Source organism: Siphateles boraxobius, unplaced genomic scaffold, assembly GCF_051911475.1.
Source record: "Siphateles boraxobius isolate OS27281-9 unplaced genomic scaffold, OSU_SipBor_1 66, whole genome shotgun sequence".
In the NCBI taxonomy this organism is placed as follows: Eukaryota; Metazoa; Chordata; class Actinopteri; order Cypriniformes; family Leuciscidae; genus Siphateles; species Siphateles boraxobius.
Window position 1 is genome coordinate 9,342,089 of NW_027509193.1, and position 14,471 is coordinate 9,356,559.

Genomic DNA, 14,471 nt, shown 5'->3' on the forward strand with positions numbered 1-14,471 from the left:
AGGAAATCAAATTAGATTGAATGGAGGGTTTTAACTGATGAGATGATTGACAGGGCAGTTTACGGTGACAGGATGCACGTGACAGAGCTGTCCGTTAAAGATGACGTGATAGTATGTCCCAAAGCTTGCTCTTTTGCTACACACTCAAAAGTATGTACTTTTTCTTTACAAAAAGGGTAAATACTTTTAGTGCGTAGTATAAATAGGCGAATTGGGACTGGGCCTGTTTTTTGCAGGGGACTGCATTTTTCTTAGTTGGATACTTTTTTTGCCTCTGTCACACATAGAAATATCAGAAAATGCACCTAATAATTTCGTGACAAATGTATCCTATTTATTTTCAGAATTGTCATGCTGGAATAACATTTTAATTGGAGATTAAATAAATGTGGACATATATGGACATATACAGTACAATAGGGTTTTAAACCACTGAGTTTTAGGTAAGTAGGGTAAACTACTCACACACACACACACACACACACACGCACACACACACACACACACACACACACACACACACACACACACAATCTATATAATGTATATATACTATAAACTAATTATTCACTTGTGCTCACCACGTTTACGATGCACGATCGATCATAACGTCTAAAGTCGTGTTTAGAAGAGTTATTTTGGCACTTCCTGTGTTTTTCAGCTTTTGAGGCTATTTTAAGTTTACTTTAAAAAACAACATGCACCCCCAAAATTAGTTATCACTGTGTCCCAGATTGAGCGTCTCCCCTAGAGAAAAACTGACCAGCTTTTGGAAGGCTTTTGGAAGGCTCTGGCGTTTTATAATAAAATCGTGCTACTTAGAAATAGACCATCTCGCAGCAATAAGCTGAGTCGCATTCGTAACATCACTTATGGCACTGCACGAGCTTGTTGCATTCACGTGAATCTCTTGAGCGCCTTATTGCAGGTGTGATTAATCATTCTCACCTGTATATCAACACTGCACGTGACAAAAAACGCAGCGAGTGGAAAACATAAACAGATGATTCATTGGTGTGGAGAGCTGTTTGTACCAAGAGTTGCCTGATGTAGTGAACTGACCACGCCTGTTGCTTCTATTCTTGGACCATATAGCTTTATGCCAATTTTCTGAATATGTGTGGTGGTTTGTGTAGCCTATAGCCTATCACGAAGATGGGATAATAACAGTGCCACTGCAAAGACGAGATGATGAAGTTTTCGTCACGTTTGCACATCACGTTACCTGCACCAAACACCAGACCGGGCGCCCACTCGACTTAATCGCACGAGTAGACTTAAAGCTGCGCACGCAGACTCCCGCGTCTCACAGCAAAGGCACAACTGAGTTTGACAAGTCGCTGAGTTCGCATGCAGAACCACTCCGTCCGCCCACCGTGCCCGTTCTGTGAGCGCGCGCACACACAACTCACATGCAACGTACAGGTGTACCATATTCCGACCAGCAGGTCTGTTGTATCTTGGTCAGTGCTACTGGATTAAAAAATAAATAAACTGACCTGATACCAGCTAGCCTAACTCTTATATCAATAATATTGTTTTTGTGACCTTCGAGTTTAGGCTGTGCCATAATGCAAAGTATGAATTAACATTGAGTTATTTTGAAGTTATCTTAAAAGTTTTAGAAGTTGTTTTTTTAGTTTTTAAGTTATAGCACACCCAATTCGAATTTTAAAGCCAAAGGCTGAGCAGAAGCACAACTGCATTTGAATACAGCAGAATTTTTAGATTTAGCTGCTGTTTAAAATGTTTTATGATGATTTTGGCTTTTATGAAGTCATGATGTTCCTATAATGATGGTATAGCAAAGCCAACTGTAGCATATCATATTGTATCATATTTAGCCTACTGTAAAAAAAAAATATGATCAATGTTATGACATCATATGTTTTTACATTTGCTTTAGCTTATCAAAATTAATTAAGCAATTTTAAACTTTTTTATGAATTATAATACAAGATTCCATTCGTTTTTAAAGTCAGTTTAACGTAATTTAAGTTGAAATAACAAACATCCAACTTAATTTAAGGCAGTAATTTTTTATTAAAAAATTGTTTACAGTGTAGTCTATTCACATTCCCTTGCATAACATTTAAGCATTGTGTATTTTGTTTATTTAATTTTATTCACGCATACAAATTGTACGTTTATTATCTGTGTCTTGTCGCTGTCATTCTGTCTGGACTCTTCTTTCACCAAGACAAATCCCCTGTCTGTGTAAGCATATTTGGCAATAAAGCTCATTCTTATTCTGGTACTGAATGATAAACGCATTAAGTGCTGAATGCGTAGCGTAACAGATGAATTTCAGTAGGCCTGCTATATTATTAGCTTGGTAGGCTACTGTCTGTCACAGCACGTTTTGTAGGGTGGTGTCCTATTTACATGGTTTACCTGCTACTACAATCTTCAAAGATAGGCTTTTCGATGTCCAAAACCCGTGGGTGGCATATTGAATTGCAGGCCTGCCAAAAACGATTGCAGCAACTTTCCTTAATATTTATTTAATAGCCTATTTTATTTATTCCTAGTGATTAAGAATAAATAAAGAAATAATATTTATGCAATAAGAACATTATTTACGTTCGTTAAAATGAAGGTGACCCGTCAAACCCTTAATAATAGGCCCTAATCTCGACTCTCCAGAAAACACCACACCTTGTTAGCCGTGCATATTTTTAGCAATGACGATTTACAACGCGCAGCATGATAATCACCATTGGACTCACAACTGTAGTTTTATCCCTGTGTGATATTCGTCCTCTCCGTGTTGTCTGACTCTGGCGCAAGCTCGTGCTCCACCACGTGAGGAAGTCACACTCATTAGCCTCTCAACATTGCACTTTCCCTCCATCTGGGAACACCAAAGGCGGCAGCAGAGCCAAGACTGTTTAAATGTGTTGGTAAAATATTGATGCATCATGTCTTTAGAGTGAGCAAACCCGGAGAATACAAACACGAATCAGCCACACAACCAATTCATTCAGAGCTGTTTTAGGAATTCTTGACACAGAGCTGTTTGATTTCTTAAAATTAATGTTACATATAATGTAATACAGATAAGTAGATTTTAACAGGGGTTTTAAACGTTTAAATAACCACAAACGTTCGCAAAGTAGCGCGTAGCCTATTTCACGTGGTAAACACACACTCGCCAAAGGGTCCATATGAGGAGGTAACCATGGCAACAGTGGGCTGCTAGTGTACTTCTCTCAGGATCTAACTGGAATTTAATGAAAAAGCCTTTAGGTAGAGACTCCTTTCATTATAGGCATATAATAACAGTCCTGGGAAAATATTTAGTGGGATTTTAATGATCTTAACCATTTTAATCACAAATCAGGAAATTAGCATTAATTGCACAAATAGCTAGGCTAGGCTATATAACTCATAACAGCAGCTAAAAAGGCTCCCCACACAATCAATGCTTTTATTATCATATTTCTCAGAAGATAGCCTATTCGAAGACACCGCTCATAAATGCAACTCGTGTTTCGTTGTGATTCATCACTCCACACCCACAAACAACTTCCCATAATCTCCCGAAAATCAATTCTGTCATTTGATGTTTTTTTCTCTGAGACCACAATGGCTTTATAATGTCTTGAATTTGTCTAATTTCCTGAGCAATAATTTGTGGTTAAGACAATTAAAAGCTTAGTTTTTAGCCATTTTGGGGATTGGCCCCAAAAAGGTTCCTGCTTGAGCGAGAATATCATATAAATTCAGTTATAAATTCTTAAAATTATAACAATAAATACAATTACTGGAAACAAATACTTTATATACCTATAATAACAAGGCTATATCATCATTGCAATCAAGTTTTAACGCGAAGACTAAACTGCAGCGTTATGAATGTAGGTCACTTTGAGCCGCCTCCTAACCTACTGTCCGCGTGACTCAATAAAGCTCAAGCGACTGCATGCTTTCTTTCTCACAGTTGCTGCTTTAATCACATATTCTTAAATAATGACTTCAATTGGAATGATCCGGTGTTCGAGTAGCCAAAATCCCTTTCTCACGAGGCTCATAAGGCTGAAGTTCTTTGGTTCTGCAGGTAAAAAATGATTTCCTAACGAAATATCATTTCATGATGAAAACATATTTTAATAGTCCTACTTTAAACGACTTTTAGTAGTTTAATAGCCACAGGAACGTCTTCAAACAGCAAGTACATATATCTTAACTCAAATAGCCTAGCGACTGGTAATTTGCTTCTCCAGTTTTCTCTGGCATGTGCCTGGGCTTTAAGATGGAAACGCTCGCGCTGGACCGTTCAATCCTCAAGCAAATGTCTAAACGACATTCGAAACCTCTTGAATGCATCGATGAATGCATCGATGCGCATAGAGGCATGCCTCCCTGTTTTTCTGCTCGCTGCAGTCGCAGGGTCCCCGTGAGTTGTCCCACACTTAGGACAGCGCTGCACGTACAGGAGCGTGATAGGGGTGTGTCGTCACCGAATGTACTGCTGCGGATGCGCGCGATCACCAGGCTGGTCCACGTGCGGGGGTGCTGTTACGACTAAAGTGGAACAGTAAAGTGGGCGTTGACCCGGCGCTCTGTTTTCGTGGAAAGCGGGTAGTCTCGGTCAACCATTCATGTAAACATCTCAGCGGTCTGAGGAAAACAATCTGTTTAAACGTGCATTCATACAGACACGATACGGTATAGTATTATAGACATAATTTGACTTTTTAAATTAATCTTTAGGCTACTATCCTTAGTAGCCTAGAATATTTTTCCCAAAATATTTTTTCTTTAGTGGACTCGTGGAATAATGCATGTCATTGGCAACAAGATAGGCTAGCCCAGGGGTTCCCAAACTTTTCCATTCTAGGGCCCACCTAGAGAAGTAGCCTATAATCAATCTCAAGACATAAAGTGTTTAAATGGAAATATGGGAAAAAAACAAATCTTCATTTAGTAGTAGAGAACAGTTTTTATTTTCCTATTAATTTAATTTATTTCCATAGGAATGAAATATATAATTGATTGCAATACCAAAAGGCTTGAAAGAAATACAGAAAGTTATAGCCTAACCATTCAGATGTCAAAACAGAAGCCTAATGGTTATGTTAAAGCTATGAGAGGGATGTTTGGCTCCCATCACTTTCTCAGGGATGCTGGCTGTAGGCTACCTTTAATCAGTTTTTGCTGACGAACTTCTTTTTTTTTGAAGAAGAAAATACGATCGCCCCTTGTTGGCGTAAGCAGGGTGTTTTGTTGTAATATTATTATTGTCACGGTCAGTTATATCACACGGGCCTAACTAAACCCGTATGGCCTTGACATTGCTTGTTTTGTATTCACCATTAATATTGATAAGTCTTATCATGATATACTGGTAGCTGCTGCTCCAGGGATTTCTATCCACTACTTAATTACCCTGTGGGAAGTTACAAAAAAGCACGGTCCTATGAAGTAAAAACACCTTGTTTATTAACATTTTTACAAATCTTTACACTAATGAATCATAATCTTGCTGTTTACACGATATTAAAGAGTCCTATTGAGTACACGTGTGAGGTGAGGAACTTGATGTAGACCTGTGAATGACAATAGCATTAACCTGGCAAAGAGTGCGATCTAGTGGAGAATAATAAAAATTACAGTTCTATTTTTGTCATCAAGATCTCAAACTCCCAGTTCACATTCTAACTATTTATATAGTATACAGCATACTGTATTCACGTTATAGACGTGTTGTGAGGTGCCGTTTAAGTTTTGAGGGTTTCATGCTAGCACTGGCCAACCTTTCTAAGCATAAAAGACATTGAGGGACTTCCTCAGCGTCTGGAGTCCGCAGGCAATAAAACCAAGATCAAGTTAGGACTGGTCATATTTTTTTTTGCGTGGCACCTTTTTAGAATTGTTGTTTCTAGAATAATAAAAATTACAGTTCTATTTTTGTCATCAAGATCTCAAACTCCCAGTTTTTAACCATATTACACTCAATATTTTAAATCTGCCTTCCAAGGTCCCACATTCAGTTTAGAGGCACTTGATTTGCGCCCCCTAGTGGCCGGAGTTTTTTTTTTTTTTAGTGTGTTGAAACCACGCCTACAGTGAATGAACTGACGTGCACAACAATGAGGAAGTGTCAGTACGGGACGTGCTGAATTATAGCATAGATTTACCCGAATGTTGCCTTTAGAGTCAGACTGAAACTTAGATATGTCTAAGTCTTCTAATTTTGTAATAAGGAAATATTTAACCGTTCTTAACACCTTGTAAAAGGCATGTTTTATTTAATCTTTGCAGCGTGTATACTGTCAGCCCCAGTATTTTCTGAATCGGGTAAGCAAGATCACTCGCACAGTTTTACAGCACTAACCCAAGAAGCACGTTTTCTAGTTCCTTATTGTCTAATAATTATCATCTGAAGCTTCTAAATTGTATGCTCTGCACTCTCACCTTCAATTTTTTTTACATTGTCCTTGTTACAAGTTACTAAAGTAATAACTACAAATTATGCATAATTAAACTAACCTTAAACCAATCTAACCCTTAAGTAAATGGGCCTGCTTGTAATTAATTATTATTACTCAGTACTTAAATGTATAATTAATTACACTGTAACAAGCTAGGCTAACCTTAAAGTGTAACCAAAATCTCGTATCTCTACTCTCTCCCAGGGTCACATTCGCTATGGGTCTTTGCTACATTTTTGACTGGAGACAGTTCAGTCCAGTTCCCAGAGTTCACTGCAGTTATTATGCTGGATGATATTGTCATCGGCCACTATAACGCAGATGAAAGAAGTTTTGTCTCGGAATCAGCGCAAGAATCTGTTAATGTCACAGAGCAAATTACTATATCAACAGTCTGTAAAGGCATACAGGAGGGCATGAAAACCAAAGCATACCACTTAATTGATCACTTAAATTATACAAGAGGTAATTATTCTCTAATGGTCTTGTGTTTTATTCTCTTGAGACTGCTTGGAAAATAAATATTTTCATTCAGATCTGTCCATTATGTTCATACACTACCATTCAAAAGTAGTCAGTTGGATTTTAACCTAATTAATTAGCCAGTAGGCCTACTTTTATTCATTCTTGTGTTAAACGGATTAAAAGTGGAAGAGGTCAAATAATTTGGTAGAATCCTGACAAGCTGTATCACGGTTTCCGCAAAAACATTAAGCAGTACAACCTTTTTCAACATTGGTTTATATATAAATATATATACAATTTATTTTCAATTTTAATAATATTTTGTAATATTACTGTTTTTAGCTGTATTTTTGATCAAATCAGCATTGGTTAGCATAGGAGACTTCTTTCAAAAACATTTACAAATATTTTTCACCTTAAACTTTTGATTGGTAAGATTGGTAGAAAACCTTATTGTTCTATCAGTAAATATAGTGTTGTCAGAAAAATTAAGTAAAGCTTTTTTGCACTGTGAATTTTGTTTTATTGTCATAACAAGCGTTGCAAGAATTGTGAATTCAATCCTTTCTTATGTGCATCTGAGACTAATTCTTTCCAAGGCCTTCACGTGCAGCAGCGGCTGGTTGGATGTGAACTTCTCCACGATGAGCCCGGCCAAATGATGACTCTGGAGGCCTTTAATGGTGAGAGTGGCTTTGAACGACGCTATAACATTCAGGGAGACCAACACACTCACTGGAAATGGCCTGTCATAAAGAGTAGAGCACAGCTGGAGTATGATGCATGGCTGTATGCCCACTTTTACCGCCCTTTGTGCATTAGCCAGCTTAGGAAATATCTAAAAAAGGAGAAGCGTGTGATGGCAAGAGGTAACTGGCAGTTAATTTAACTTTCACAAATGCACTCTTAATTTATTTGGATTGGAAAATATGAATTATGCGTTTCCTGCTTAATGTGTTCACTCTTTCCCTGACAGTAAAGCCCAGAGTGAGAGTGATTAAACGCTTTTGTAGTGAGACAGGCGTAGTTCAGATAACCTGCCTGGCAACTGGTTTTTACCCACGTCACATTAATCTGACCCTGCTTCAAGACGACCAGCCAGTTAATGAGGAGAGGATCACGGGAGGAGAACTGCTGCCCAATGCTGATGGAAAATACCAGATGAGGAAGAGTGTGGAACTCAGTGTCAAAGAGCAAAGAGAAAGGCACACCTACACATGTACTGTGACTCACCTTGGCCTGGAGAACAAACTTGACATCAGTATAGGTATTAAATTGATAGGGCAAACTTACACACACACACACACACACACACACACACACACACACACACACACACACACACACACACACACACACACACACACACACACACACACACACACACACTGATTGATTGATTGATTGATTGCAGAACCTGTTCCTGATGCTGTAATTGTGGTTCCCTCTGTACTACTTGTTTTGCTGTGTGTGTTTGGAGCTCTGGCTGCCTTTAAAATATGGAGGAAGAGATATACTCAGCCTGAGCAGGTACAGAATCACTGACACTGTTTCACTAATACATAAGATTGTATTTATAAAGCATAACATCTGCTGGCCATACTTCATAATTGTATATCTGTCTCTATATTGCAGGTCATCTACATACAAGCTTCAGGTTTGTGTTGTGATCTGCTGAAGTATACTTATTTGTTATTAAGTGAGTTAAATATTAAATACATTTATGAATGTGTGATCCCCCCCCCCCTCCTCCTCCTCCTCAGCAGCAGACCAAACAATAGAACAACCGCAGATGTGACATCTGAAGAGGCACAACATTATCTGTTCACATTTACAGAATGGACACATTTTGTATTGATAAACTGACTGACCTGAAATAAAAAAAGTATTTATAAAAAAAACACCCTAAACATCCATTAGCATCCAGAGAAGAACATTGATTAAATTTTACAAGAAAATAAGACTGATTTTGAGAGAATGTTTTTTAATATTTATTTATTACATACGTTTTAATTATTAATTTAGGTTTGCAAGGTTGTTTTTTGTTTAAAACATATTTTCACAGTATTCTTATCACACCCAGATTTTGTCGGTTATAGTATTGAATACTTCAGTATTTTTTACAATGTTTGTAAGTTTTACAAAATTATGCATGTGATTTATGTTAATAACTGCATGTATATGCAATGTAACTTTGCTATTTAGCATGACTGTTTGCCAGAATGTATTGCCAGCTAATCAGCCACCAGAACTCATCAATATTTATCTAATCAGGTAGTACTGTATATTTATTTTATTTTTAAAAACTGTTTGAAAATGTAACTATGAGCTTATAAACAAACATTTGTTATATCTTGTCTGTGAATTCATTATAGTCTCTCGGTTCATACTTTCATATTTTCCGTAATTCTGCAACTGGCATGTAAATCTATAGAGAATCTCTGCATGATGTCATAATGCAAACCTCATATTTAACGGCTCTGCTCAAACCCAACCCGACAGTCTATCATCCCGACCCGCGCGCCACGAAATGTTGTTCTCCACGCGTCCGGCGTCCAATCAGATTCCAAACGCACCGCGCATGCGCTGAGTGCGTACATTCAAACAAATCGGAAAGTGCCAGTGGGCCAAAGGAAGGCGATAGGTGAGTTCGGGCGGGGTCGGGACAATTTAAATAACATCGATGCAAAATGATAAGGAACTATTTGGTCGGTGGTTGCGATAAGCTCCCTATATTTAAATATGCAGCATGATTGCATGACTTAAAATGGCGTCACCGTCCCTCAAGAGCAGACGAAAGGAACAGCTGAAATTGATTGTAATTTTTTTGCTGTATGTAACGTTAGATATAAAATGTTGGACAGTGCCTGTGCCCAAATAATTGCTCATGCATGACTCTGGAAAATGCCCTCCCCTAAACAGTAAACAGAATGCATGGGATGAATTTACAGACACCAATGCACATTTAAGAGATGGTGCAGAAGGATAGCTTATCCTAACAGTATGCATTTCCTTTTTTGAAAATATGATCAGAAATAATGTTTCTTTAAATTACATTTTTACTCTTGGATGTCAAGTTATCAGAACCATTAAAGCACATTCAAGCAATACGTCAGCCCTTTATCACTCACTGTAAGCCTATCTTTCCATTTTGCTTTGCAGCCTATTTATCTTATTCAATATGATGTCTTACCTTGTTGAGTTAAATGCATGGTCAAATTCTGCAATAAAATACCTTATTTTGTTATTTTCCCCTAGAATGGCTATAGAAAAAGGGCCTCAAAGACACATATCAAGCCTGTCACAAATCCTCCTCATCTGTAGAGGTGGGTGTTGGTAAAATATCTCCAACTGGAGCAAGTCGAAAAGACTATGCAATCCAGTGCGTTCACAAGTGGAGGACACAGACTGGACACAAGCCTCAGCAAGAAACCTCCTGGAGCCCACGAATCCCTGGCTGGCCCGGAGAAGGAAAGCCGCAACATTGCCACCAATGTGTTGAGCACAAACCACAACAGTGTAAATCAAAAGCATCACCTACACAGCCAAGCAAAGATCAGTCGTCAGAGCGTGTTGAGCTGCCCTGACCAATCTCCAGCAGGGAACCTCGGGCAGGAGGAGAACTGGGAGAAGCCGGAGGCCTTGACACTCGCGTCAACCAAGCAGATGGGGGCCGAAGGTTCCCCGGTCAAGAACAAATCACTGTTTTGTCAGGGCAAACACAACCACGTAGGGAATATGGATCCTATGGAATCAAATGGCAGCAATCAGCGGAGAGATCGAGGGCAAGTGGGGATGGTCGTGGGGATCCCCTCACCAGAGAGCAGTCCCGATGGGAAGCGTAGGAATGTGAGGAAAGGCTCAGGCCTTGTGGACACGCAGACCAGCTGCATCCGACAGATCCTGCTGCTGCAACTGGAATTGATTGAACAGCAGCAGAAGCAACTGCACAACAAGAGCAAAGAGATTGATGACCTTAAAGCTGAAAAAGAGATGGTATGCTAATAGTATTGCACTTTTTCTTCTCCTTTTATGAAATAAATGCTTAAATCATGTGCATATTTAAATGTTAAAGTGGGCATGTTCATAGTTTTGTAACACTTGTTAAGCTAAACCCAATGTTTAATACACAGCCTAACACAGGTGTGTGTTTGTAGCTAATGGCACGAATCGAACGCATGGAGCGCCGGCTGCAGATGGTGAAAAAAGATGGAGCAGAATCCCGTCCTTCTCAGACTCCTCGTCGTAGGGAACCTGAGGCTGAGGTCACTGCCTCAGACGACGTCCAGCATTCTGAGGGGCGGGTCCAAACTCCAAAGCAAATGCACTTTGGAAGAGGAGGAAAAAGCCTGAAAAGGTATGATCATGCATTTTTTTTTTTGAAATATTTGAATAAGTTCCAAACCTGTATGACTTTCTTTCTTCTGCAGAACACAAAAGAAGATATTTTGAGGAATATTGGTAACCAAACAGTTTTGGGTACCATAGACTTCAATTGTATGGACAAAAAAACACTGAGATATTACTCAAAATATCTTATTTTACATGAGGGTGAGTAAATTATGACAGAATTTTCATTTTTGGGTTAACTATTTCTTTAACATTTGTTCAAACTAATGTGCTGTACCTAATTAAGTTCTTAGCATTTAATTGATAAAACTAAATACATCCTAATTTTTCCCCCTCTTGAAGGAGGTTTCTTTTCCAAGACTTTCGGATGGGTAGGTCACGACGTGGGCAGCCCAGGTCACCACAACCACCACCACCACCACAGGAGGGCCCAGATCTGAAGGAGGAACCCCAGGAAGAGATGGGGCTTGAATTGTCTCATTCGGAGGAACTGCCCTATCTGGCTACCACAGAGATGTACCTCTGCTGCTGGCATCAGCCGCCACCATCGCCGTGGCGAGAATCCTCACCTGTACACGAGGACACAGTTGCAGGTGGGGAGAAATTTATGTAATCTCTCTGTAAATGATTTGAATTATATGTTGAAATTAAAGTATATTAAAGATGTTCAAATGTATCATTCTCTGTATGTAGTTCCATCCTGGCGGGAGAGTATCTTAGAGCCTTTAGGACAGAAAGAGTCGTCAGACATCCCTGAGGTTAGTTAGAACTGTGAGCACCCCAATATGCAATGTTTTATTCAGTGGCCGCACAAATTGGGGAGGGGGGGGGGGTATAATTACTTGTTTATAGGGCTGCATAATTTGTCCAGATTTTTTAAAATTATATATCAATATGACTATAAAATAATAAAGATTTATTATTATTATCATCATCATCACTACTATTCGATAAAAAAAAAAAAATATATATATATATATATATATATACTGTACATCAAAAGAAAAAAAAAAAGTAGAATACTATTGCAATAATGCTATTTCAATGTTAAAAATAATAATATAATAATGCGTTTAATAATGGTTACAGCAGTTTTTATATTTTACAGCACAACTGTAAAATTACAATACTAATAGGTATGGCTGTCCCAGACTTTAAATTTTCAAACTTTAAACATTGACGCTGAGATATACTCACGGCAAAGTTCTTTTTCATTCTTCGCTTAGGGGTTAAACAAAGTTAGAAACACATGATCAGTGATACACTGTTAGCGAACATCCAACGCCACCTACTCTGCTGAGAGCGACGTTTAGATTAATATGTAAATATATGCTGCACGCTTTCCTCTCAATAACAAAATAAACACACAACAAAATTTTTGCCAGCAAGCATTTTTTTTATAAAGCATTAGAAAAGCATCTGATCATAGCAATATGGATGTGTTGCACGAGCTCTGCAAATCGGCACTCTAGTAAAATCATGTTTATTTATATAGCACTTTATATACTATAGATTGTTTTTCATGTTTAATATGGTAAAGCAGCTTGATTTTAATCAGTGTCAGTGTCTCATTTGACCAAAGTACAACTTCCTTTTCCACTATAAAGCAGCTCTCCAGTGTGTTCATGTTTTCACTCGCTTTAGTTTGTGGCACTGTGTTCCCAAATGCACATTGTAAGCAACCCAAACTCAGAGCAGATGAAAATGGAGCTGCATTTTCTGTGAACCAATCCGCTGTGAGATTCTGAAAACACCAAATCATCAAGTTTCATTTTTTTCAATTAATCATTCAGCCCTAGTAATGCATCTAAATACTCATACCTTTCTTCTGTGCAGTGTCTGGATGATAACGTCTTTCTGAAGAGACATTCAAGGCTTGAACTTGATGAGAAGAGGAGGAAGAGGTGATGCTTGTTTTTTTGTTTCGGTTTTTTTTTGTTCTTATGTGTAGCGTCCAGTAGACAAGAGCACTGTGAATCTATTTATCCTTTAATCTCATTTCTCTTTTTCAGGTGGGATATCCAGCGTATTCGGGAGCAGAGGATGTTTCAGCGCCTGCAACAGAGGATGAACAGGAGGAAGGTCATTCAGGAAAGGGAACCAGAGCTGCTCTCCTTCTATCCAGACCTTGAAGATGGTATTTCAGCAGATGGATCCCCCCGCCCATGTGCCTTGAAAGTATTTGGTCCTCTCTTTTAATGTGCTTATTTTTTGTGTATTTCCTCAGTGGAGTCTGTTATGGTGACACCCTTTTTGCCAGTGGTGGCTTTTGGAAGACCTCTTCCCAACCTGAAACAGCAGTAAGTTAAAAATTGTTTTTGTTTTGCATAATGCTAATGATGTTTATTTTGATATCTTGATTTAATTGCAATACATAAAAGTAATTATTTGGCTGTGTTTCAACAGAAACTTTGACTTGCCCTGGTTGGATGAGCGTAGTCGATGTCGAGCAGAGATGACCAAGAAACGGACGCCTCATCGGACATGTCGCAAATGAAACATCACAAGGAAGCTGCGTCATTCGTACCGTCCTGTGCACTGAAGCAAAATCTTGCCCTTGTGCTCTCATTTCTCATACTCACCTAGATTGCACTTTGGATCTTCTGGAGGTCTTCCTAAAATCCTCTGCTTGGTATCTATGAGAAAATGTGTTTTGCTCTATAATGCCTGAGAAACAAGCTCTCCCAACCACACACCCTTGATCATGATGCTGAATGAAGCACTTCAGTGTTTCACGTTCATGACCAAAGCTTACCCTAACACATCAAGAGCTACCGTAAAACATATCAAAACTGTAGATGCTGCATTTTTGTTGATTGTGTGTGAGCTCTCTCAGTCCCAAAAAGAGAATGAAAGAGGGAAAATTGCGAAACTGGTTACTGAAGCATTTGTTGTAATATAAGGTTTTGTTCTAAGAAAATGTGTAAGATACTTGTAGCTAAAGAAATTATTTCAAATATTAAAATGTCATATGGATGTGCTGTGTCTTCATGTCTTTTGTTTTTAATGACTCATTGTTCTGATTGCTAAATTACAGAATTCTAATTGACCTTTATGTTTTGCTAGAGCAAAGTGTACTGGAAGGGGATGCAACTAGAAGCCAGTGGAATGAGATCAGAAAGGGTGCAATGCGGTTTCCTCTTTTTAGAGACATTCTTGTAGTTTAAGAGACTCCAGACACCCACTGAATTTATTTTTAAACGATTGCTGTTCTTTAGG

General features: G+C 38.5%; 2 protein-coding genes and 1 long non-coding RNA gene across 8 annotated transcripts; 2 read left to right on the forward strand and 1 right to left on the reverse strand.

Annotated features, from left to right (window-relative positions):
* Positions 1-3,898: 3,898 nt before the first annotated feature.
* On the forward strand, positions 3,899-9,252 carry LOC143721578 (major histocompatibility complex class I-related protein 1). Of its 6 annotated transcripts, XM_077212103.1 has the most exons (8): positions 3,940-4,060; positions 6,268-6,303; positions 6,642-6,902; positions 7,502-7,771; positions 7,879-8,169; positions 8,317-8,432; positions 8,538-8,559; positions 8,666-9,252. In XM_077212103.1, exons 1-8 carry the CDS (start codon positions 3,973-3,975, stop codon positions 8,698-8,700), a joined length of 1,119 nt encoding a protein of 372 aa, XP_077068218.1. In that variant the 5' UTR covers positions 3,940-3,972; the 3' UTR covers positions 8,701-9,252. The 6 variants fall into 6 exon arrangements, with proteins under 6 accessions (XP_077068219.1, XP_077068218.1, XP_077068221.1 ...); XM_077212104.1 differs by lacking the exon at positions 8,538-8,559 and having other exon boundaries at positions 3,899-4,060; positions 8,317-8,451; XM_077212106.1 differs by lacking the exon at positions 8,538-8,559 and having other exon boundaries at positions 3,958-4,060; positions 8,383-8,451.
* Positions 9,253-9,407: 155 nt separating this feature from the next.
* msl1a (MSL complex subunit 1a) lies at positions 9,408-14,228 on the forward strand. Its single transcript, XM_077212100.1, has 9 exons — positions 9,408-9,546; positions 10,161-10,898; positions 11,060-11,259; positions 11,595-11,845; positions 11,946-12,010; positions 13,089-13,156; positions 13,265-13,389; positions 13,480-13,552; positions 13,659-14,228. Exons 2-9 carry the CDS (start codon positions 10,275-10,277, stop codon positions 13,747-13,749), a joined length of 1,497 nt encoding a protein of 498 aa, XP_077068215.1. The 5' UTR covers positions 9,408-9,546; positions 10,161-10,274; the 3' UTR covers positions 13,750-14,228.
* On the reverse strand, positions 12,460-13,799 carry LOC143721579 (uncharacterized). The gene is made up of 3 exons (XR_013196753.1): positions 13,673-13,799; positions 13,074-13,541; positions 12,460-12,996 (listed from the first exon to the last, which is right to left on the reverse strand). It is a non-coding gene; the product is annotated as an uncharacterized LOC143721579 (long non-coding RNA).
* Positions 14,229-14,471: the final 243 nt, after the last annotated feature.

What these genes read in the sequence shown, in the direction of transcription:
- LOC143721578 (XM_077212101.1), top strand. Translation starts at nt 6,246, where the DNA reads ATGTTTTATTTAATCTTTGCAGCGTGTATACTGTCAGCCCCAGTATTT. An exon ending in GAAGCGTGTGATGGCAAGAG is followed by an intron (nt 7,772 to 7,878) that starts GTAACTGGCAGT and finishes TTTCCCTGACAG; the next exon opens with TAAAGCCCAGAGTGAGAGTG. An exon ending in GATATACTCAGCCTGAGCAG is followed by an intron (nt 8,433 to 8,537) that starts GTACAGAATCAC and finishes TCTATATTGCAG; the next exon opens with GTCATCTACATACAAGCTTC.
- msl1a (XM_077212100.1), top strand. Translation starts at nt 10,275, where the DNA reads ATGCAATCCAGTGCGTTCACAAGTGGAGGACACAGACTGGACACAAGC. An exon ending in TTAAAGCTGAAAAAGAGATG is followed by an intron (nt 10,899 to 11,059) that starts GTATGCTAATAG and finishes GTGTGTTTGTAG; the next exon opens with CTAATGGCACGAATCGAACG. An exon ending in GGAGGAAAAAGCCTGAAAAG is followed by an intron (nt 11,260 to 11,594) that starts GTATGATCATGC and finishes CCCCTCTTGAAG; the next exon opens with GAGGTTTCTTTTCCAAGACT.